The sequence below is a fragment of the Zalophus californianus genome, chromosome 11, assembly GCF_009762305.2.
Source record: "Zalophus californianus isolate mZalCal1 chromosome 11, mZalCal1.pri.v2, whole genome shotgun sequence".
In the NCBI taxonomy this organism is placed as follows: Eukaryota; Metazoa; Chordata; class Mammalia; order Carnivora; family Otariidae; genus Zalophus; species Zalophus californianus.
The window spans coordinates 58,279,821-58,305,618 of NC_045605.1; the positions used below are offsets into that span (position 1 = coordinate 58,279,821).

Below are 25,798 nucleotides of genomic sequence, written 5' to 3' on the forward strand. Positions count from 1 at the left end.
CGGGGGGAACAGAGGGAGAGAATCTTGAGCAGACTCCCCACTGAACACAGAGCCCAACTTGGGGCTCAATCCCAGGACGCTGAGATCATGACCTGAGCTGAAGTCAAGAGTTGGCCGCTTAGCCAGCTGAGCCACCCAGGCACCCCAGTCCTATCTTTTTTTTTTAAATTGTGGTAAAATACACATAACGTAAAATTATTTGCCATCTTAATCACTTTTAAGTGTACAGTTCGGTCACATTAAGTACATCCAGGCTGTTGTGCAAGCATCACCTCCATCCATATATAGAAATCTTTTCATCTTACAAAACTGAAACTGTATGCCCATGAAACAGTTCCTTATTCTACCCCTTTCCCCAGCCTCTGGCAACCACCATTCTATATACTGTGTGTCTCTATGAATTTGACTACTCTATATACCTCATACAAATGGAATCATACAGTATTTGTCCTTTTGTTTCACTCACCGTAATATCATCGAGGTTAATCTATGTGTAGTATGTGTCAGCATTTCCTTCCTTTTTAGGCTGAATAATATTCCCTTGTATGTTTAAGCCACTTTTCTTTTTTCTTTCTTTTTTTTCTATATGGATTTAAAAAAATTTTTTTATTGTTAATCACCATATATTACATCATTAGTTCTTGATGTAGTGTTCCATGATTCATTGTTTGTGCATAACACCTAGTACTCCACACAGAATGTGCCCTCTTTAATACCCATCACCAGACTAACCCATCCCCCCACTCTCCTCCCCTCTAGAACCCTCAGTTTGTTTTTCAGAGTCCATCGTCTCTCATGGTTCGTCTCCCCCTCTGACTTACTCCCCTTCATTCTTCCCTTCCTGCTATCTTCTTCTTCTTTTTTCTTAACATATGTCACATTATTTGTTTCAGAAGTACAGATCTGTGATTCAACAGTCTTGCACAATTCACAGCGCTCACCATAGCACATACCCTACCCAATGTCTATCACCCAGCCACCCCATCCCCCCCACCCCCCACCACTCCAGCAACCCTCAGTTTGTTTCCTGAGATTAAGAATTCCTCATATCAGTGAGGTCATATGATACATGTCTTTCTCTGATTGACTTATTTCACTCAGCATAACACCCTCCAGTTCCATCCACGTCGTTGCAAATGGCAAGATCTCATTCCTTTTGATGGCTGCATAATATTCCATTGTGTATATATACTACATCTTCTTTATCCATTCATCTGTCGATGGACATCTTGGCTCTTTCCACAGTTTGGCTGTTGTGGACATTGCTGCTATAAACATTGGGGTGCACGTGCCCCTTCGGATCCCTACATTTGTATCTTTGAGGTAAATACCCAGTAGTGTAATTGCTGGATCGTATGGTAGCTCTATTTTCAACTGTTTGAGGAACCTCCATACTGTTTTCCAGAGGGGTTGCACCAGCTTGCATTCCCACCAACAGTGTAGGAGGGTTCCCCTTTCTCCGCATCCCCGCCAACATCTGTCGTTTCCTGACTTGTTAATTTTAGCCATTCTGACTAGTGTAAGGTGCTATCTCATTGAGGTTTTGATTTGGATTTCCCTGATGCCGAGCGATGTTGAGCACTTTTTCATGTGTCTGTTGGCCATTTGGATGTCTTCTTTGCAGAAATGTCTGTTCATGTCTTCTGCCCATTTCTTGATTGGATTATTTGTTCTCTGGGTGTTGAGTTTGATAAGTTCTTTATAGATTTTGGATACTAGCCCTTTATCTGATAGGTCATTTGCAAATATTTTCTCCCATTCTGTTGGTTGTCTTTTGGTTTTGTGGACTGTTTCTTTTGCTGTGCAAAAGCTTTTTATCTTGATGAAATCCCAATAGTTCGTTTTTGCCCTTGCTTCCCTTGCCTTTGGCGATGTTTCTAGGAAGAAGTTGCTGAGGCTGAGGTCGAAGAGGTTGCTACCTGTGTTCTCCTTTAGGATTTTGATGGACTCCTGTCTCACGTTTAGGTCTTTCAACCATTTGGAGTCTATTTTTATGTGTGGTGTAAGGAAATGGTCCAGTTTCATTCTTTTGCATGTGGCTGTCCAATTTTCCCAACACCATTTGTTGAAGAGACTGTCTTTTTGCCATTGGACATTCTTTCCTGCTTTGTCGAAGATTAGTTAACCATAGAGTTGAGGGTCCATTTCTGGGCTCTCGATTCTGTTCCATTGATCTATGTGTCTGTTTTTGTGCCAGTACCATACTGTCTTGATGATGACAGCTTTGTAATAGAGCTGGAAGTCTGGAATTGTGATGCCACCAGCTTTGCTTTTCTTTTTCAATATTCCTCTGGCTATTCGGGGTCTCTTCTGGTTCCGTACAAATTTTAGGATTATTTGTTCCATTTCCTTGAAAAAAAGTGGATGGTATTTTGATGGGGATTGCATTGAATGTGTAGATTGCTCTAGGTAGCATTGACATCTTAACAATGTTTGTTCTTCCAATCCATGAGCATGGAACGTTTTTCCATTTCTTTGTGTCTTCTTCAATTTCTTTCCTGAGTATTTTATAGTTTTCTGAGTACAGATCCTTTGCCTCTTTGGTTAAATTTATTCCTAGGTATCTTATGGTTTTGGGTGCAATTGTAAATGGGATCGACTCCTTGATTTGTCTCTCTTCTGTCTTGTTGTTGGTGTATAGGAATGCCACTGATTTCTGTACATTGATTTTATATCCTGCTACTTTACTGAATTCCTGTATGAGTTCTAGCAGTTTTGGGGTGGAGTCTTTTGGGTTTTCCACATAAAGTATCATATCATCTGCAAAGAGGGAGAGTTTGACTTCCTCTTTGCCAATTTGGATGCCTTTGATTTCTTTTTGTTGTCTGATTGCTGTGGCTAGGACTTCTAATACTATGTTGAATAGCAGTGGTGAGAGTGGACATCCCTGCTGCGTTCCTGACCTTAGGGGAAAAGCTCTCAGCTTTTCCCCATTGAGAATGATATTTGCTGTAGGTTTTTCATAGATGGCTTTTATGATGTTGAGGTATGTACCCTCTATCCCTATACTCTGAAGAGTTTTGATCAAGAAAGGATGCTGTACTTTGTCAAATGCTTTTTCTGCATCTATTGAGAGGATCATATGATTCTTGTTCTTTCTTTTGTTAATGTATTGTATCACGTTGATTCATTTGCGGATGTTGAACCAGCCTTGCAGCCCAGGGATAAATCCCACTTGGTCATGGTGAATAATCCTTTTATTGTACTGTTGGATCCTATTGGCTAGTATTTTGGTGAGAATTTTTGCATCCATGTTCATCAAGGATATTGGTCTGTAATTCTCCTTTTTGATGGGGTTTTTGTCTGGTTTTGGGATCAAGGTAATGGTGGCCTCATAAAATGAGTTTGGAAGTTTTCCTTCCATTTCTATTTTTTGGAACAGTCTCAGGAGAATAGGTATTAATTCTTCTTTAAATGTCTGATAGAATTCCCCTGGGAAGCCATCTGGCCCTGGGCTTTTGTTTGTTGGGAGATTTTTGATGACTGCTTCAATTTCCTTAGTGGTTATAGGTCTGTTCAGGTTTTCTATTTCTTCCTGGTTCAATTTTGGTAGTTGATACATCTCTAGGAATGCACCCATTTCTTCCAGGTTATCTAATTTGCTGGCATAGAGTTGCTCATAATATGTTGTTATAATTGTTTGTATTTCTTTGGTGTTGGTTGTGATCTCTCCTCTTTCATTCATGATTTTGTTGATTTGGGTCATTTCTCTTTTCTTTTTGATCAGTCTGGCCAGGGGTTTATCAATCTTGTTAATTCTTTCAAAGAACCAGCTCCTAGTTTCGTTGATCTGTTCTACTGTTCTTTTGGTTTCTATTTCATTGATTTCTGCTCTGATCTTTATTATTTCTCTTCTCCTGCTGGGTTTAGGCTTTATTTGCTGTTCTTTCTCCAGCTCCTTTAGGTGTAGGGTTAGGTTGTGTATTTGAGACCTTTCTCGTTTCTTGAGAAAGGCTTGTATTGCTATATACTTTCCTCTCAGGACTGCCTTTGCTGTATCCCAAAGATTTTGAACAGTTATGTTTTCATTTTCATTGGTTTCCATGAATTTTTTTAATTCTTCTTTAATTTCCTGGTTGACCCATTCATTTTTTAGTAGAATGCTCTTTAGCCTCCATGTATTTGAGTTCTTTCCGACTTTCCTCTTGTGATTGAGTTCCAGTTTCAAAGCATTGTGGTCTGAAAATATGCAGGGAATAGTCCCAATCTTTTGGTACTGGTTGAGACCTGATTTGTGACCTAGGATGTGATCAATTCTGGAGAATGTTCCATGGGCACTAGAGAAGAATGTGTATTCCGTTGCTTTGGGATAGAATGTTCTGAATATGTCTGTGAAGTCCATTTGGTCCGGTGTGTCATTTAAAGTCTTTATTTCCTTGTTGATCTTTTGCTTAGATGATCTGTCCATTTCAGTGAGGGGGGTGTTAAAGTCCCCTACTATTATTGTATGGTTGTCGATGTGTTTCTTTGCTTTTGTTATTAATTGCCTTATATAATTGGCTGCTCCCATGTTAGGGGCATAGATATTTACAATTGTTAGATCTTCTTGTTGGATAGACCCTTTAAGTAGGATATAGTGTCCTTCCTCATCTCTTATTACAGTCTTTGGTTTAAAATCTAATTTGTCTGATAGAAGGATTGCCACCCCAGCTTTCTTTTGGTGTCCATTAGCATGGTAAATGGTTTTCCACCCCCTCACTTTCAATGTGGGGGTGTCTTTGGGTCTAAAATGAGTCTCTTGCAGACAGCATATCGATGGGTCTTGTTTTTTAATCCAATCTGATAGCCTGTGTCTTTTGATTGGGGCATTTAGCCCATTTACTTTCAGGGTAACTATTGAAAGGTATGAATTTAGTGCCATTGTATTGCCTGTAAAGTGACTGTGACTGTATATTGTCTCTGTTCCTTTTTGATCTATGCTGCTTTTTGTCTCTCTCTTTGCTTAGAGGACCCCTTTCAGTATTTCTTGGAGGGCTGGTTTCGTGTTTGCAAATTCCTTTAGTTTTTGTTTGTCCTGGAAGCTTTTTCTCTCTTCTTCAATTTTCAATGAGATAGGCCACTTTTCTTGATCCATTAATCTCCCGATGAACACTGGGTCACTTTCACTTTTCGGCTATTGTGAATATACTGGCTGTGAACATGTGTGTACAAATATCTCTGTGAGACCTTGCTTTCAGTTCTTTTGAGTATATATTTAGAGGTAGAATTGCTAGGTCATATGGCAATCTGTTTTTAATTTTTTGAGGCACCTCAATACTGTTTTCCACAGTGACTGCACCATTTTATACTCCTACCAGCAGTGCACAAGGGTTCTACATCCTTGCCAACACTCTTTTTATTTTTTAAAATTTATTTTGTTAAAGATTTATTTATTTGAGAGAAAGAGGGAGAGCGAGAATCCAAGGCTGACTACATAGATAATATAGGAGGTTGGAGGACAGCTTTTCCTTACTAAGAAGCTCAAAGGAATTGCCAGACTTCAGCTATCATTGTTCTAAAAGAAGAAAATTTGCTATAAACCAAGTTTCTCTGAGGATCTGTGCTCTCTCTACATAATTCATAAGTAGAAAAATCTCCTTGTTTCATCTGATCCATCCAGAGGGGTTGACCAGTCACAACAGATTATCCAGAGTAAATGTCCTGAGTCTCAGGTCATTCACCTACAAAGCAAGAACAGTTTCTTCCACACTGGCTACCTGTCCCAGACTCTCCTTGCCATGGCAGAAGGCTACTCACTTCTCTTTCTTTCTTTCTTCCTTCCCCCCCTTCCTTCCTTCCTTCTTTCAAAATTTGCTGAGAGTCTATTCTGTACCAATCCCTGTGCCAGGTACTGGTGAAGTACATGCACACCTCAGAGATATCGTAGGTTCCATTCCAGACCACCGTAATAAAGTGAACATTGCAGTGAAGTGAGTCAAATGAATTTTTCTCTTTCCAGTGCATGGAAAAGTTATGTTTAGGGGCACCTGGCGGGCTCAGTAGGTTAAGCATCCAACTCTTGATTTCAGCTCAGGCCATGACCTCAATGTGTGAGATGGAGCCCACTCAATGGGGAGTCTGCTAAAGATTCTGTCTGCCCCTCCCCCTGCTTGCTCCCGTTCTCTCTCTCTTTCTCTCTGTCATAAATTTATAAATCTTTTTTAAAAAGTTATGTTTACACTATACTGTAGTCTATTAAGTGTGCAGTAGCATTATGTCTAAAAAAAACCAATGTATATACCTTAATTAAAAATATTTTATTGCTAAAAAATATAAACCATCATCTGAGCTTTCAGCAAGTAGTAATCACCAATCACAGATCACCATAACAAATATAATAATGAAGAAGTTTGAAATATTGTGAGAATTACCAAAATGTGACACAGAAACATGAAACAAGCAAATGCTGTTGGCAAAATCACACTGAGACTTGCTCGTCTCAGTGTTGCCACAGGCCTTCAATTTATAAAAAATGCACTATTTGTAAAGTGCAATAAAATGAGGTATGCTCATAGTGATGACTAACAACAAAACAATGGCTACTGATGGTTTAGTACCTAATAAGAGCATAACCATATACCAGATGTCTTACACGTGAGTGTCTTGGAAAATAAAACAGCAGCATAAGGTGAAGAGAAAGAGAACTAGTTTAGCTGCCAAAGTTTCGGGTTCTATTCCAACTTTGGTATCTGCCAGTCCATCTATCTCTCTAAAAAATACTTAGTATTCATGGCACATCAGGGGCTGAGTACTAGAGACACAGAAGTAAATCAGATATTGAATTCATGGTGAACTGTAGCGTTTTCCTTAGGTAGTTACGAGGCCTCAGGTTCCTCACCTGAGAAGAGGATTGGACCTGATGATCTCTAGTGAAACTATAGCTCTAAATAAAAACATAATGCCAGCCACCATCTGGAGTAAAAATATAGATACATAAGATGAGTAGGAAATGGTCTGGAGGGATCTGAATGGTCAAGTCAGAAAAACCTTCTCTTGCAAGCTAAGGAGTTTGGACTTCAACCAAAGGGCAATGAAGTATCATTAAGGGGTTTTAAGTACTGGAATGAGGTGTCTAATTTTCAAGTTAGAAAAATGATTTTGGCTGCTATGTAAAGAATGCATTGGGGAGAAGGTATGTGACAAGTCAGGAAGACCAGTTAGGGGAAAATGTAAATAATCCAAGAAAGAGTAGGGGCGCCTGGGTGGCTCAGTTGGTTAAGCGTCTGCCTTCGGCTCAGGTCATGATTCCAGGGTCCTGGGATTGAGTCCCATGTCTGGTTCCCTGCTCAGTGGGGAGCCTGCTTCTCCCTCTCCCTCTTCCTGAGCTGCTTACCCTGCTTGTGCTCTTTCTCTCTCAAATAAATAAAATCTTTTTTAAAAAAATCCAACAAAGAGTAATAATGGCCTGATAAGGGTAGGAAGGATGGAAAAGAGAGGTCAAATCTGAGAAATGTAAAGGGTTTATAAAAAATAAAAATAAAAAACAAGTGGGGTGCCTGGGTGGCTCAGTCGGTTAAGTGACCGACTTTTGGTTTCGGCTCAGGTCATGATCTCAGGGTCCTGGGATCAAGTCCCGCATTGGCCCCCATGCTCAGCAGGGGTGTTTGCTTGAAGGTTCTCTCCCTCCCTCTCCATCTGTCCCTCCCCTTGCTCACACATGCTCGATCTCTCTCTCTCTCAAATAAATAAATCTTTAAAACAAACAAAAATTGACTCTCCAATGACAGATTTTCTCTGAAGCTTGAGAAAAGGGGGCCCACAAAACCCCTGATAATAATGAATAAGAGGTACAATACAACTTAGAAAATTCTTCACCATTTGTAATTTCATTGAGTCCTTACAACAATACTGTGCTCTAGAAATTTTTATTAAAACATCCATTTTACAAAGAGAAGGGTTAATACATATGTACAAGTTCATACTGTTAGTAAATTGCAAGGCCACGACTAGAGCTTAGGTTTACTAGACTCCAAATCCAAATCCAATGCTCTTCTTACTCCACCAAACTGTCAAGCAAGGCCTCTTTGGGTTTTGGAGAGAACTCAAAAGCAGTGAGTGTGTCTGCCTCTGATGTATTATGTGTGATGTCAACAGAAAAAGCGGATGGATTAAATCTTATCTGGGCAGAAATCATGCACCTTAAACTAATTTGCTGTTTGTTTATGACTGATTTACTTTCCTGGATCACAAAATGATTTCCCACTTCTGTAGAAAAGATCAACCTTTTCTCCCAAAAAAGAAGTATTGTTGGTGATATTGCATTATTATTCCCCTGCTCCTTGGCTTCCTGTTCTCTGTAGGAGTTGTTCATTTATTTCATGTCTTTCTAGACTTTGAGCTCCCTGAGGGCAGCAGTCATGTACCTCCTGTGTTTAGAACAGAGCAGGCAGTTACTTATTAAATATTCATTGGATTAAGTTATTTATTGTTTTCATTATGTTTATATTAATTATAATGTTACTGTTGCTGTTGATACCTATTATAGTAATAGCCACCAGTAATGACTATCAGTCTGGAGTGCCAGACACTTTACAGACTTTGTCTCCAGTTCTCTTAGTAACCATACAAGGGAGAGCTATTACCATTATGCATATGAGGGAATATGGTTCAACTATATATATATTTTTTAAAGATTTTATTTATTTATTTGAGAGAGAGCACAAACAGGGGGAGAGGCAGAGGGAGAGGGAGAAGCAGACTCCCCACTGAGCAGGGAGCACGACCTGGGGCTCAGTCCCAGGATCATGACCCAAGCCGAAGGGAGATACTCAACCGACTGAGCCACCCAGGCGCCCCAGGTTCAACTATATTAAGTAACTTGCCCAAGGTCATATAGCTTGTAAGTGTCACCTTAAGTGAAATATAAGTAATTTTTTTTACTTTATTGCAGCAAAATATACATAAAATTTACCATTTTAACCATTTTTAAGTGTGTAATTTATTGACATCAAGTACCTTTACAGTGTTGTGTAACCATCCCCAGTATTTCCAGAACTTTTTCATCATCCCAAACAGAAATTTTGTGTCCATGAAATAGTAATTCCTCATCCCCCCACCAGCCTTGAGAACCTCTAATCTCAGTCTCTATGAATTTGCCTATTTGAAATATTTCACATAAGTGGAATCATATAATATTTGTCCTTTTATTCAGCTTATTTCACTTAGCATAATGTTTTCAAGGCTCATCCATGTTGTAGCATGTATCAAAACTTCATTCCTTTTTATGGCTGAATAATAGTCCATACCGTGTATCTGCCATGTTTTGTTTATCCATTCATCTGTTTCTTTAAATCTTCTGGAATAAACTTCAGCTCGTGGAGGTTGGACCATGGCTGCCAGCCTCCGTGCTGGCCTCTCAGCCATCAAAAGCAGTCATCAGCAAACACATACATAAACCCTGTATTTGGAGGACAGGGTCCTTGTTGCCCACCCTAGATGAAAAAACTGACACAAGGGAGGTTAAATTGCTTTTCCAAGGTCATAGAGGATTTCATTAGTTTTGCCAGGCTTTAAAGACCCTACTCTGACCTCTGTGCCATGCTGAATGAGGGGAAGACCTAGAATAAAATAGTTTCTTTATTTTGGCTCAATTTTGTCATTCAAAAAATGAGGTTGTTCTGCAGGTTGCCTTAGGAGCTGTTAAAGGGAAAGGTAAGCCAAGTGGGTGCCCCCTTCCCCCTCCAGTAGAGATCTGTTCATGCCTATTTTATATATTAGACTTCCAGATGAGATTTTATTTGACAAAAAGGGTTCTGCCGCCAGAGCAGGGAGCTAAATGAACTGCTCAAGATGAACTCTGACCTTCCAATTTTCTTATACACTCTGTTCTTCAAATTGTAAGATGATCAGTTTTGTGAAGACACACATATACAGTGACTGTATGTCCTTTGTGTGTATTGCCCCTCGATGGACTCCCCACCTTAACCAGCACAGATTAAGAAGGGGAAGGACACAGATGTTAAGGAGACAGTTATAGTATACTGAGACAAATGCTATGGCAAAGGGATGTGCCACAGCGTTCCAAGAGTCTCACATAATAAATAGATGTGCAGATTGCTATGAAAACTTGGTGGGTAAGTGGGAGAGGCCACAACTCTGGCAGAGGTTGGTGTCAGGAGAGCCTTTTCAGAAGTCAAGCATGGAACTAGGTCTTGAAGCACGAGGAGGAAATGAGTTCCAGGTGTGCTGCTAATGAGTCGAGACACTGGACAAGACCTGCCCATCTCTCTTATCTTCCCTACCCATACAGGCTGAGGGGCTTCAACAAGATTGTGGTTTAGCAGTTCCCCTTCCAGCTCTAACATCTGGGCATTGTTGTATAAATTTTTGTTAGCTCTCTTTCATTATAAAACAACTGGCTAACTCATTCCCTTAATCTATTTCTTTTGCCTCCTCTTGAACAAAATTTTCTGTGCCCCTTCTTGGAGTCCCTGGTATTAATGAAGAGTTCAGAAACAGGGAAAATGAGGTGAGCTGAGAACCCTCTCCTGTGGTGGCTGTACCTTTGTTAGCCCAGGGCTTCTTACCCCAGAGCTCTTGACATTCCTGGGCAAGATCAATACGAAACCATGAAAGCTTTTTCACAAGTATCCTTCTGTGAAAGGTCAGGTATTGCCATAGCCACCACCAGTGCCCTTGTCCTGCTAATTAAGCTCCTGTAATTTAATTTAATTTTCTATTAAGTTACTTATGGTTCTTAGTCAACGGAAAAATAACTTTGTGGCTGTGAATACAGCTGAAAATTGGGGGATATTGATAAAGGACGTGAAGAGCTTTTGGCCATGCTACATAGATTCTCATTAGAATGACTTCTGTTGCTTAATGTAGTGGGGAGAGTCACTGCTAGAAGTCAGAAGGCCTGAGTTAGACTCCTGGCTCTGCCGCGAACTGAAAACTTGAACAAGTCACTTTGCTTTGGAGGACCTCAGTTTCCTCCTTTATAAAAGGAATAATAGCACCTACCTTATCTATCACTTGTTTGTGAGACTTTAAGGAGATAATTGATCTGTAAGAGTTTTTTAAATGAGATAAAGTCAGGAGTGGAGCTGTGTCCACAATTGCACTTACTGTTCTTATCCTGGGGGTTAACTGCTTGGGCAGACTGAGGCCTGGAAGGCCTGGAGGTTGATGAGATTAGCAACTTTGCTGGTGCTGAAACATTCTTTTTTGCATGTTTCGAAGAGAACTCCCTGGCATTTGGGGGCAGGATTGGCCAGCTTCCTGGAATTCCACTTCCCAAGGAATCACAGGATTTCTGGGGAGCAACTGAAGAAGTCTAGAGCTTGGAAAAAAAGGGATGCCTGGGTAGAGAGGACACCTTCTTATGCCCCAAACACTAGAGAGTAGGTTTGTTTCTCCCTGTGGATGGGTTAATGATAACAGCTATCTATTATTAACAATAATGGTTGCTATTTGTTGGGCATCCATTAATGGCAATGCAGAGTGTTGTGGAAACTTTCCTACCCAAGTGTACTTGACATCAGGGGAGAACAAACTCATCCCTGGATCAGCTGGGGGGGGTGGGGGGGGCAGATAGCACAGAGCAGGAACTCCAAGGTTAAAATTTATTTGAAGCCTGTGCCTTATCTTCAAAATGCATATGGATTTCCTCTTAAGTCACCATTATATAGTCATAATTGTTTTCTGTACAACAAATAATTTATTTACTCTCTGGTATAATTACCCTACCAAGAAAATGCATCATATTTGTTCATTTACGCTGTAGTATATTGTTGAGTACCACAGAGGTTCCTACGCTCAGTTTGAGAATGATATCATCATTCTCAAATGATGATTTTCCAAAGTTTTAATAGATGGAGACATAAGTCAAGAAAGATGGAAAGACTTGTCCCTGTCACAGAACCAGAAAGTAGTGGAGCCGGAATCAAGTCTAAGTTTGGATATTCCATACTCTTAATCACTGAGTTACATGTAGTCTCTATTATTTACTGCCTTATAATTGTTTACATGTCTGTAACACTCGTTCCTCTTACAGGCAATCACTATGTCTTCAGGGCCTAACACAGTGCCTGATACAAAGTAAACTCTCAGTGACTGTTGATTGGTTGAAAGAATAAATGACTAAATTATCAGGCCCCTAATAAGCCTTTTCAGAGGTCCATAAGTGTCTAGCAAATTGACTTCAGTTTGGAATAAACGTTTTTGTCCTAAGACTCTTCTCTGAAGCAGTGATGCACAGTTAGCTCTAAGCCAGTACCTCCACACAGAAAATGATGATATTTATAGAGAACTCTGGATAAACAGACAAGGCTCTCAGGAGCTCCTGTGCCCCACTCCCTCCCAGACACCCTATATGCTTAAGGAATTAGTATCTCAATTCACCTGTAACCCGTTGATAGCTCCTAAACTACCATGAATGGTATCTAGGAATTATCTGGTTTTTAGTTGTGTTTCCATTTCCACAGTATGCACTCACACACACTCTGTCTGTTCCATCCTTGTACTTATCCACCCCTCATCATTGCTATCATGAGTACAGGTGTGTTGCGGAAAAAGCTTGAGAGTTTGGACCCAATGGTGGGTTTCCAAAGTCTCTGTCACTTATTGATTTATATCTTGTGTCAGTGGCTTCTTTTTTTTTTTTTTAAGATTTTTTATTTATTTATTTGACAGAGAGAGACACAGCGAGAGAGGGAAAACAAGCAGGGGGAGTGGGAGAGGGAGAAGCAGGCTTCCCGCAGAGCAGGGAGCTCAATGCGGGGCTTGATCCCAGGACCCTGGGATCATGACCTGAGCCGAAGGCAGACGCTCAACGACTGAGCCACCCAGGTGCCCCTATCAGTGGCTTCTGAGTGTAGTTCCCAGGTATAGGAATTTGTTAAAGATGAGAATTATTAGGCCCTACCCCAGACCTATGGAATCAGAAACTCAGGAGGTGGTTCCCAACAATCTATTTTCACAAGCTCCCTAAATGATTCTGATGCTCATATCCACCATCTAGTGTAAGTGTTCAATAAATAGGCATTCTCTTCTCTCCCAGTTCTGTGAGCTTGTCTAGGAATCTTGCTATCATTAATGCCGTAATTTCTCTGGGAAATGCCCTTTGAGTTCCAAACAGCTTTAAAAACAGAGATCATGTGTCAGCTATGATGTATGTGTTAGCTGTGACAGAGGGGTGGCTGGCCCCTTCTCAGACAGATTGGGAGGTCTGTGAGCAGACAGCCTAAACCTTGGACATGGGAATAGAAGCTGCATCTTCCAGCAAGATAGCCAGCAATACTATCTTTTTCCCTGCACGTGTTAGGAAAACTGAATAATTGACCCCCAAAATTGACTTTAAAAGGACTCATGTTGGGTGAGGTCAAAAGTGTGATTACTTGAAAATTGCTCTGCTGGTGGGGAAGGTACTTGAATTTAAGTGTCTAAATCAGATTTTTGCTATTACTGCTCTCAGCAGGAAAAGAGGCAGAAAAATCAATAGTCCTGGGTCTTGTTTAAACTACAAAACCACACTTCTTGTTACCCCCAAAGGTCTCTGGCTGCCAGGGAGAGACTTCGGCTTTCACTGTCACCACAGGTGCTGTCACGATTGTAAGTTTATGCTGAGTTCCTTGAACTCTGTTCTCTTATATGTGCATGGTAGGAGGCCTGGAATCTTTGTGGTGCCATGAGATAGGTAGGTATGAACATCCAAGACCTGGCTCCAGACCTTCCTTTCCTCTTCCCTCCTTAGGGTAAACCCTGAGCTGGGAGAATTGAATTCAGAAATGCAGACAAGGGGCGCCTGGGTGGCACAGTCAGTTAAATGTCCAACTCTTGGTTTCATTTCAGGTCGTGATCTCAGGGTCGTGCAGACTCTGCTCAAGACTCTCTCTCCTTCTACCTCGCCCATCCCCCCCCAAAAAAAAATTAAAAAAAAAAAGTGCAGACAAAAGGGCTGGACACAGTGTCTAAAAGGGTTGGCCTATTCCTGAGTAGCTGCATTGTGATTTAGGTTACTGGCAATCCTGGAGTTTCCGGAGGAGCTTGGAACCTTGAGGAAGAAGGCTGAGTGACTGATATTATTATAATCATTTCATCATTTGTGTACCCGTTCTCTACCAAGTCCAATGCTAAGTGTTTCTTATATAGCTTAATGGTTAAGACTACCTAGTTTTGAATCTTAGCTCCATCATTTGATTACTGTGTATCATTTTTAAATGCCTGAAGATGCTACTGGAAGACTTACTAATGGTAGCTTAAACAAAGAAAGTATATTTTTCTTACATTAAAAAAAAAAGTCTGGGGGCGCCTGGGTGGTTCAGTCTGTTAAACGTCTGCCTGTGGCTCAGGTCATGATCTCAGGGTCCTGGGATCAAGCCCCACATCCAGCTCCCTGCTCAGTGGGGAGTCTGCTTCTCCCTCTCCCTCTGCCCCTCGTGCTCTCTCTCTCTCTCTCAAATAAATAAAATCTTAAAAAAAAGAAGATTCTCTCTCCTCCTCTAACAGCCCCTCTCCCCCCACTTGTGCTCCCATGCTCTTTAACAACAACAAAATCAATTGTATTTCTATACAGTTATAGTAAACAATACAGAAATGAAATTAAAATAATTCCATTTACAGTAACATCAAAATGAACAAAATACTTAGGGATAAATTTAACAGAAGAAGTGCAAAATTTTGAAAACTACAAAAAATATTGTTGAAAGAAATTAAGGATCCATTGGGGTGCCTGGGTGGCTCAGTCGTTAAGCATCTGCCTTCTGCTTGCGTCATGATCCCAGGTTTCTGGGATTGAGCCCTGCGTCGGGCTCCCTGCACATTGGGAAGCCTGCTTCTCCCTCTCCCACTCCCCCTGCTTGTGTTCCCTCTCTCGCTGTGTCTCTCTCTGTCAAATAAATAAATAAAATCTTAAAAAAAAAAATTAAGGATCCAAATAACTGGAAAAACATCCCATGTTCATGGATTGAAGGACTTAAGACGTTAATAGTTCCCAAATTGATCTACAGATTCAGTATAGTTAATCCCTGTCAAAATCCTGGCTGGTTTGTTTGCAGATTTTGACAAGCTGTTACTAAAATTCACATGGAAATTCAAAGGACCCATATTAGCCAAAACCATCTTAAAAAAGAACAGAATTGAGGACCCACACTTCCCAGTTTCAAAGCTTATTAGAAAAGTATGATCATAAAGACAATGTGGTTTTGGCATAGGATAGACATGGATCAGTGGAATAGAATTGAGTATCTAGGAGCCAGCTCTCACATTTATGGTCACTTTTCAACAAGTGTACCAAAAACAGTTAAATAGGGAAAGAATAATCTTTTCAACAAATGGTGCTGGGACACTGTATATCCATGTATGTAAGAATGAAATACCTCACACGACATGCAAATAACTCAAAATGGATCAAAGACCTAAATATAAGAGCTAAAACTATAAAACTTGTACAGAAAAACTTGGAGATAAATCTTTGTGAGCTTAGATTTGGCAATAGTTTCTTAGATATAACATCAATAGTACAAACAGCCAAAGGAAAAAATAGATAAATTGGACTTTATCAAAAGTAAAAACTTTCATGTTTCAAAGGACACCATCGAAAAAGCAAAAAGACAACCCACAGAATGGGGTAAAATATTTGCATATCATCTTGTCTGATAAGGGACTTGGATCTAGAATATATCAAGAACTCTTACGACTCAGTAACAAAAAGACAAATCCAGTTAAGAAATATGCAAGGAACCTGAATAAACAGTTGTCCAAAGAAGATATACAAATGGCTAATAAGCACATGAAAAAATTTTCAACATAATTATCAGAGAAATGCAAATGAAAAACCACAATCAGATACCACTTTATACCCCTAGGATGGCTGTAATCAAAAAGTCCGGTAATAACAAGTGTTGACAAGGACGTGAAGAAATTCAAGACACTCATACTGCTGCTGGGAATGTAAAAAATGGTGTGGCCACTTTGGAAAACAGTCTGGTCATTCGTCAAACGGGTTCCTGTCTCGATTTGGCTTATATTGTGTTTGTTTGGGTGTTTTTTTTTTTTTTTTTTTTTGGTTTTGGTTTTGGTTTTGGTTTTGGTTTTGTTTGGATGTCAGTCCTTATCTTTGCCTGTCAGAATCCTGCCATCTCACAAGGCCCAACTCAAAATCCAATTTCCCAAATGCTAGGCTGTGTATCTTTAGGTATTACAAAATTGCCCTTCAGAATGCTTTTACTGATTCCCATGGTTTAGATCCTTCCCAACACTTGATATTGTCACACTTTAAAATTTCTGTCAGTCTGGGGACGCCTGAGTGGCTTAGTCGGTTGAGTGTCTGCCTTCGACTTGGGTCATGATCCCAGGGTCCTGGGATCGAGTCCTGCGTCAGGCTCCCTGCTCAGCTGGGAGCCTGCTTCTCCCTCTGCTGCTCCCCTCTTTGTGCTCTCTTGCTCTCTCTCTGACAAATAAATAAATAAATCTTTTAAAAAAATAAAAATAAAATTTCTGTCAGTCTGATAGGTTTGAAATGATATTCCATTTATTTGCATTTTGTTGATAACTAATATGATGGAAAATCTTTTCCTTTTCTCCTTTTCCCTAGTCATTTGATTTCTTCTCTGAATTCCATGGTTAGAATCTATTAGCTTATTTTTATTTTCTTATTAGTATGAGTTCCTTTTTAAGATTTTATTTATTTGAGAGAGGGAGACAGAGATAGTGAGAGAGATAGCGAGCACGAGCTGGGAAGAAAGGGAGAAGCAGGGAGGAGAGGCACTGAGCAGGGAGACGGACACAGCGCTCAATCCCAGGACCCTGGGATCATGACCTGAGCCGAAGGCAGATGTTTAACTGACTGAGCCACCCAGTCGCCCCTAGTATGAGTTCTTTATTCAGGATACATTTGTTATAAATATCTTTTCTCACTCTGTACTTGTTTTTTAACTTTGTCTAAATTTCAGTGAGTTAAATTTATCAGCCTTTTGTGGTTTTTCCTTTTGGTTTCGTCTAAGAAATACTTTCTAATCCCAAGGTCAAACTATGTTCTCTCTCTCTTTTTTTTTTTTTCATAATTGTTTTAAGGTCATTTTATAATATTTAGGTCTTTGGTCTTTCTGGAATTGCAGAAGTATGAGGTGGGGATCTAATTTTTTTTTTTCAGATGGAAAAAACAAGCATTCCACTCTATTTTACTGAATTTGGGCAAGATTCTTCCCTTCCCCAGATGTCTTAAAACAGAATAATAGAATAAAAAAATGAGTTGACCTGGGAGGGAAAGGGATTTATGGACCAAAGAATCAATTTACAAAATTTCACCTTGCGGGGCGCCTGAGTGGCTCAGTTGGTTAAGCGACTGCCTTCGGCTCAGGTCATGATCCTGGAGTCCCGGGATCGAGTCCCACATCGGGCTCCCTGCTCAGCAGGGAGTCTGGTCCTCCCTCTGACCCTCTTCCCTCTCATGCTCTCTGTCTCTCATTCTCTCTCTCTCAAATAAATAAATAAATAAAATCTTTAAAAAAAAATTTCACCTTGCTCTTTGCTTTTTAGAAGATAAATACAGGGAGGGTGGGAATTATTCACCAAACAATTTGTAAAATGTTGAGTACCTGCCATCTGCCTTCACATAAAATAAATAAGTAAGTAGTAGTAGAAGAAGAAGCCCACTCCTGGAATGGAGATTAAGACAGAATAGGCCATTTGCTTTCCATTAAAATTTCTCTCATACCCCATACTGGCGAATAGGGAGCTTTACAAACTGTTAGGATTGTAAAGGAATTTCCCCCCCTCAGGAACAGCACACACTTGGCTTTATGTACTTACCTAAGGAGCAGTTTTATTATTAGCTTTAACATAACTGATTTTTCTTTTTTTCCTTTTTTTGTGATGATAGTGGGTTTTTTGCACTAAAGACATATCAAGTTAAGCCTGCTCTGGCTTTAGCAGCCTTCCTCTTTTAGAACTCAGCCAGAGTGAATGACCCACACAGGTTGCTGGCTTTTTAACTGTAGGGTAAGTTCTCCCTGAAGATGCAACACAAGTCAGAGCAAAATTAATCATGATATTTCCCCCTTTTTTTGTTACCTCAGAGGGTTTGCCTTGCCCGAACTGGGAAGAACAGTACCTTACTTACACCCTTACAATTTCATGGGGCTCACTAGTGGGAGCCTGGGTGGGGAGGCCTTAAATCCAAGTGTTTAGGCTACCTCAGATTCAAGTCTGGTGGGCAGGTCCAGAGCCAGCACTGCAGAATGGCTCCCTGCCTGGACTGACCTGCAGTTTCGCCAGGAGAGCACTCTCAGGCAGCTAGGCCTCCCAGCTAGAAAGAAATTCAGATTCAGGCTGTTTTCTGGAATAAACAGATTCAAAAGTCCATTTAATTTATTTTCTTTCCTTATGCCTATTAAAGAAAGGAAGCAACAAAAAGCCTACAAAACCTGTGGTTAGAATGTTTCCCATCTTGCTTCATAGCCTTTCAGCTCATAGCAGTAAAAGTGAGGTTTTGCTCTCAGGATGGTGTTTTGTAGGCTCTGTCTCCTTAACAACTTTGTCGTTCCCCCTCCTCTTTATCCCATTGTTACTGTTTTAGCTTTGCCTTTGGGCTCTTGCAGTAACTTCCTATCTGGTTCCTCCTCTGATCTCACCCACTCTGAACCCCTGTGCACAACTCCTGCCGGAGTAGGTAAAACACAAATCTGAAACTCCCAGCTTAAAATCCTCCATTACCAAGTGATAAATTCCATCCCTTAGCCTGGCATTCAAATCCCTTCACAATCTGTTCTCAGTCTACCTTTTTATCTTCATTTCTTGTTGCTTTTCCCAACACACTATAAATTCCTACCATACTGAACTACTTGCCATTTCCCTAGTATGGCATATGCTTTCATGCTGTTATGCCTGAAAGGAATATATATTTCTTTGTCTCCACTCTTCCACACCTCTGACAAACTCCTCCCACTCATTGTTCAAGGCCAGTTAAGATGTTTCTTCTTTTGAGAAGCCATTCCCAGCTTTCCCAGACCTGTTCTTCCCTCCCTCCTTTGTTCAAGGCCAGTTAAAATGTTTCTTCTTTTGAGAAGCCATTCCCAGCTTTTCCAGACCTGTTCTTCCCTCCCTCCTTAGTGGTTCAACATTCTGATAACACCCTAGCATTCTCTGATTATATGTCATACATATTACCTATAGATTAATATAAGTAACCTGTATTATTTCCCTATTAGACTTAAAGTTCCTATGTAAAGAACCTTACATCTCTGGTTAGCATAGAGTAAAAGCGTTTGCTAGATGTTAACTGTGCTGATGCATAATGATGAAAAAATCTGGATTAACTCACTTTGGCCTTCACTGACCACCCATCACCAGAATCTTGTTATGTCAATTAATTTTTTTTTTTTTTTAAAGTCAGGGGGATAACCCGTCAGCAGAAGAGTGAACAAGACAAGAAGAAAATTGAATTGCTTTAAGGGAAGGTGATTTATAAATTGAAGTCTGGCTTAAAGGTGGGCAACCAGGATGAAGAAGGGGTTGAAGGAATTAGGTCTGTTTGGATTTGGACAAGAGAAAGGCAGGAAGAATAACATATCTTCATCTATCTAGAGGATTGCCCAGGAGCACAAGGAATAGACATGGTCTGTGAGGGTAGAACTGGCACCAGTAGCTGGGAAACTTTCTAGGGCTAGATACCTTATGAAGCAGATTTTTAGCCAGAGTGAAGAATTTCTTAACTTCCAGAGCTCTCCAGCAGGAGCTTTGACTGCCTCAAGAGGTTCTGTGCATACCATCGTTGGAAGGGTGGGCTGGCAGAGGCCCGGTGGCCAGCTGTGTGGGCCATTATAAAGGGTATTCCTGTACTGGCTGGCAAATTGGGATTAATCACTTCTAATACCTCTTCTAACTCTGTAATTCGGTGCCTGTGTGATGCTTTTCAATAACAGGAGCATGACCTCTATTAGTATGCGGAGCAGGAATAATAGCTTGTTTGTTTGTTTATGTAACTGAACCATCTTTGACCAAATTGACTCTCCATAGTAATTTTGTTTTCACAGATTATGGAGCTGAAACATGGGGAGAGGGTGTTAGGGGGATAGCAGCCAAATCCACAGGTTTATGTTGAGTGGAATCATATTTTGAGGAGAGGTAGGGAAGTTGGTAAGAATAGACTTTGCCTCACTCAGGTCTGGGTTATCTCCACTCTTTATTTGCAAGCTGTTTAAGATAAGTCTAAGTTTCAGTATCCTTATCTCTAAAATAGGACTAAGATTTTTCATGGAATTAGTGTGAAGATTAAATTAGATAAAGAAGGCCTGACATAGTGCTCAGAACATACTACAGATTCAAAAATATTCTTCCTTTGGCCCTCTTCTTTTTTTATTTTGAGAGAATTAAACTTTTTGCTTGTTTGGGTTTTGGTCACCCTGGTCTTCGGGTGGACCAAAGAATCAACAGTTTTTTTCTTTTTCATCTTGAGCTGCACCCTGGCCTTCGGTGGACCAAAGAATCAACAGTTTTTTTCTTTTTCATCTTGAGCTGCAGACCTAAAATGTCGTCTTTGCATAAGTGTCTCCCTGCTCACAAAGGAATAATCCTCTTTTGTCTTCCACTAGCCTTTTGATACTCTGGCTTTTTTACTTCCTAAGGATCAGGTCATTTCAGACACAGTCCTCTGATTTCTCTTAAAAAGTATTCTAATTTCCATATTAATAAAAAAATAGCTTAACATTTTTTCAGTCCTAATCCTAGTGATAACAAGAAGGGATTAGATTGCATTGACATCTATAAAGCAATTAAAATGTATACATCAGAATCCCAGGAAACCTAATCACTACTATAGCTTTTGTGATACAAAGGAGAAAAGCTCATTTGTGTCCATTTATTTTCTTCACTCTTGACCTTCAAAGAATATAGGTACCGAAGGGGCAGACTTCCTTCCAAGGACCAACTCACAGTTATTTGGCAGGTGTGGAAAAAGCATTGCTTTCAGGATTCCCTTCCCAGTTCCACCACTGACTTGCTGAAAAATCTTAGTCAAAAAGACACTCTACCTCTCCAAATCTGTTTCCTTATTATAAAATGGGGGAAATAACATTAGTGGGTTGTTGTTTTTTTAAGATATTTTTAAGTAATCTTTACACCCATCATGGGATCCAAACTACAACCCCAAGATCCAGAGTTGCATGCTCCACTGACTGAGCCAGACAGATGTCCCAACATTAGTGTTGTTTTGAGGCTCAGATGAAATCACAGGTATAAAAATATCTTTTGTATGAGCAGTGGAAGAAATGTATATGGTGTATTATTTGAACTCAGTATCTTTATCCCTAATGAGCTTCCACAGATCCAGGTAGCCTTGGAGGACTAGGACCTTGAATGCATTCTGCTCCTTTGGGTCTTTGGGAGTCAAAGACAGTGTCTTTGGAGTGTGTTAGGAGGAGACTTCGGCAGGGAATAGCCACACTGGCAAGTGCTCCTGTGGCCTAAGCTTACATTCTAGTGGTGGGAGGCAGACTGTCTCCCCTAAGCGAGTAGATATATAGTATGTCAGGTGAAGTGCTGAGGAAAAACAAAACAGGATGAGAAGCATAGCGATTAATGGGAGTTGAGAGTACTCTTTTAGAAAGAATGTAAGGTGATCTTTGGACAGAGTTCCAGGAAGAAGGAATAGAAAAGGTAAAGGCTGAAAGGGGAAAGTGCTGGACACGTGAAGAACAGCAAGGAGGCCAGTGTGACTGGAGTAGATGAGCATGGGGGCTGATAGTAGGAGAGGGTCTGGTTAGAAGAGGTGGCAGAGGCCCAGGTGAGTTGTTAAAAGGATTTCCCTGTGATTGTCATGGGAAGCTACTGTGGGGCTCAAAGAGAGGAGTGTCATGATCTGATTGAATATTTTAACAGGATCACTCCAGTTGCTGTGGGAAATAGACTGCACAGAATCAAAGGTGGAAGCAGAAAGACCAATTATGAAGCTAGTGCAATAATGTGGAAAGAAAGTGTGTAGGCAACAAGAGATAGTAAGATTCTGAGTATATTCTGAAGGTGAAACTGAAAGGATTTGCTGACGTGGATAGGAGAGAAAGAATAGTGTCAAGGATGACCCTAAGGTTTTTGGCCTGAGGAAGTGGAAGAAAGAATTGTCATTTACTGATGCAGAGAAACCTGCAGAGGAACAGGTTTGGAAGGGAGTAGGAGGATAGAAAGTAAAAATTTATTTTTTAATATCTTGTTTGAATAATAATAATAGCTGACTTTTTGAAGTCTTAACTATTTGGCTCCTAGTGCTTTGGCGTCTTAACTAATTTAATACTTACAACAACTTAATTAGGTAAGTAATAGTCCCATTTTACAGATGGGAAAGCTCAAGCACAGAAAGGGTTAAGTAAGTGGCCCAAGATCACATACATAATCAGTGGTGTTGCTGGGATTCAAACCTAAGCCTAGATCAAGCTCCAGAGACCACACTCTTAACCACTCACCATATAGCCTTGATAATCTAGCAAACATCCAAGCACATGTTGAGTAGGCAGTTAGATACTATATGAGTCAGGAGTTTAGGAGAGAAGTCCCGTCTAGCAGTATGAAACTCAGACATAGTGACAGAACTAGGAAGGTAAGTTAGGGCCATCCACCATAAAGGGAGACACAGTTATAAGAAGACAAAATTATGAGATCAAGCCAGCAAGACAACCTTTCCCCTCAGGTTAGCCCATCAGTCCTGCTTCTTAGAGCCAAGGAGGGTGTAAACCAGGCCACTTATGGATGCCCCCAAAATGCTACCTATCATGCTTTTGCCTGGAATGTCTTTCTTCCCCCTTCTTATCCACATCCAGGAATACCTAGTGCCCAGCATAATCCCTGACAGACAATAGGCACTAAAAAAATGTTGGTTAATGAAGGCCCTTTCTCTGCCTACTCTCTACCGTTATCATGGCACTTTCCGGGCAGAATTCTAACTGTCCACTTACCCATCTTTCTCCTTCATTAGTTGGTGACTCTCTCAAAGCCAGGGACCCTGTTGGATTTGTTTCTCTTGTTTACAAACCTCTCATAGCTCCCCAGTACAAACCGCCCCCCGGTAATCTCTGCATTGAGTACCTATTTTCTGCCATATGTGTGCTAGGCTTTAGAGATGCCAACATCATCAGCAACAGAAGCAGCAAGATGAATAATATCATTTGGGGACAAGGAAACAAAACAAAACCAGGAAAGTTGTAGGGAGGAAGCTAGCTTACCTCTGATGCCCTTTTTACAGAGGGTGGGGAAGAGATTCTCTACTGGCCACAAAGACTATTTACCACCACCTTATGTTTGAGAAGCTCAAATGCTTCCTGTCCAGGCTGAGGGGGAGGGGTGGGGGGAGGGAGGTCATGGTGTGTTTACGGAGAGTAGGAAGGAGGAACTGAGCAAGAACTATTGTGCGTAAGCAAATAAGACATAGCTGTGTCTTCAGGGAGCTTACAGCTTGGGGAACGGGGGCAGGACAGGAAATATAAACATACCAGTAATGTACCGTGTGGTAGATTCTGTAATTAGGGATGAATGTGTCTTCAAATTTGTTCTGTTCTAAAGGGCAGAAGCTACAGGTAGAGTTAGTGAAGTATGAAAAGTCATTTTCAGACAATCAGAGTAGTCTCACAGTGGAGTAGGGGTCTCAGGAAAGGAAGGAGTTCAGTGTCTATAGAGATGTAAGGGCTGGGTTGAATGGATCCCGTGAGCATGTCACAGAGGAGGCTCTAGCCCCAAATGTGAGGGTGGACCAAGTGGCCTTTAAGGTACATTCTAGCATCAGAAATCTGTAACCCTGAGTCCTTTCCTTTCTCTTGGCCTGAGGACGTCCTTTATAAAATGGAGAGGGTTGGAGGATCAAATAAAGCTCCTTCTATTCTGCCATCTTATGTCTGCCAAATTCAAGTGAATGAAAAATAAACCTGCTTGGAACACTGAAAGAAGATCCTATAATTTACCCCAAAGTAAAAGGCATCTGAAATGACAAAACAGGGGTATAATTACCCTTGGCCACACAATCTTTCACATGAGGCTGAATATAGATTTCAGCCTTGAGACTGGATCGTTTTGCTTTCCAGGTTAAACCCCTGACTTTTCTTCTTGATAAGCGGCCAACCTCCATAATACTAATCAAAAGACAACAAGTTGGGGCACCTGGGTGGCTCAGTCGTTAAACGTTTGCCTTTGGTCCAGGTCATGATCCTGGAGTCCTGGGATCCAGCCCCGCATCAGGCTCCCGGCTCAGCGGGAAGCCTGCTTCTCCCTCTCCCACTCCCCGTTTGTGTTCCCTCTCTCGCTATGTCTCTCTCTGTCAAATAAATAAATAAAATCTTAAAAAAAAAAGTAGTTGTCCACCTTGGTTCTGAAATCAGAAAATGATTGGGGGGTAAAGTGAGATGAATTTTCTTTGGAGTTGGAAAGGATTTAGGGAAAGGCATATTAACAAAGATACATTATTTTTTTATAAAGATTTTATTATTTTGACGGAGAGACACAGTGAGAGAGGGAACACAAGCAGGGGGAATGGGAGAGGGAGAAGCAGGCTTCCCGCTGAGCAGGGAGCCCGACGCAGGGCTCGATCCCAGGACCCTGAGACCATGACCCAAGCCAAAGGCAGACGCCCAACGACTGAGCCACCCAGGCGCTCCAACAAAGATACATTATTAAAGTGCAATATTTACAAATCCCAAAGAAGCTTTTAGGGATTTAGAGATTTAATCTTTGACTTTTAAAATCAGCTTTCCATTGTCAGTCAAAATACCAATGAACATTAAAAAGCTGCAGGCAGCAGTGAGACAGGCACTTAGCTACTGCTAGTGCAAGTACAAATTGATAGTCTTATCTAGGAAGCAGTTTGGCAAAGTAGGTGAAAACTTCTAGCATGCCACTTCTCTTCACTTCTGCTGATTTTACCCTGTTCTGAGGCCCATTATCTATTGCCAGGAGTTTGCAATAGACTCCTAAGTGATCTCTGTTTCTCTACCCTGTCCCCATTATAGTCTGTTTTCTTTTCTTTTTTTTTAAGATTGTATTTATTTGAGAGAGAGTGAGAGAGAGCACGAGCAGGGGGAGTGGCAGAGGGAGAAGCAGGCTCCCTGCTGAGCAGGGAGCCCGATGCGGGGCTCGATCCCAGGACCCCAGGATCACAACCCAAGCCGAAGGCAGACGCTTAACCAACTGAGCCACCCAGGGGCCCCTGTAGTCTTTTTTCAATGCAGTAATCAGAGTGACCCTTTTCAGACGAAAGTCCGATTATGTTATTCTTCTGCTCAGCCCCTGTGATTGCTTCTCATTTCACTCAGAATGAAAGTGAAGTCCTTTCAGTAGGACTATAAGGCCCTCTGTGAACTGACCGGCCCTTTCTCTCTCTCACTTCCTCTACTACGACTGTCCCTCTCATTTGTTCACTTAGCCATACTGGCCCCTTTGCTCTTCCTCAGATACATCCCATAGTATGGGCTTTCCACTTAGGGGCTTTGTACAGTTTCCTTCATCTGAAATGCTCATTCTTCAGCCATCTACTTGGTTAACTCTGTTTCCTTCAAGTCTTTGTGAAAATCTTACCTTCTCAATGTGTCTTATATTGGTTACCCTATTCGGTATTGCAGTGCCCTCCCTTCAGCACTCTGGCACTTCTGACACCCTCTGCCCTGCCCTTTTTCTCTTTTCCATAGCACTGTAGACTGTTTGTTCATATTTACTATTTATCCATTGCCTTCTCCCACCCTTTAAAAATATAAGCTCCACAAGTACAGGTTTCACGGTGTCTGGCAGAGTCGATACTCAAATATTTGTTGAATGGATGAGCTTTAAAAATAGCAGTATCTTTTGACCTAGAAATCTCACTTCTAGACTTGTTCCTAAAATAGAGATGTAGCCAAAGATTTATTTAGGT

General features: G+C 40.9%; 1 protein-coding gene across 14 annotated transcripts in view; it reads left to right on the forward strand.

Annotated features, from left to right (window-relative positions):
• Positions 1 to 25,798, forward strand: part of FAM168A (family with sequence similarity 168 member A) — a 187,376-nt gene that overhangs the window by 130,661 nt on the left and 30,917 nt on the right. For 8 of the 14 annotated variants that reach the window (XR_003517355.2, XM_027578797.2, XM_027578798.2 and 5 more), the window contains one exon: positions 13,471 to 13,530. The exons of the other annotated variants lie outside the window; for them this stretch is intronic. Coding sequence is in view for 7 of the 8 variants with exons in the window: in XM_027578797.2 (XP_027434598.1) it covers positions 13,471 to 13,530 (60 nt within the window). In the remaining variant the exon portion in view is untranslated. The remainder of the gene's footprint in view (positions 1 to 13,470; positions 13,531 to 25,798) is intronic. 14 annotated transcript variants of the gene reach the window in all.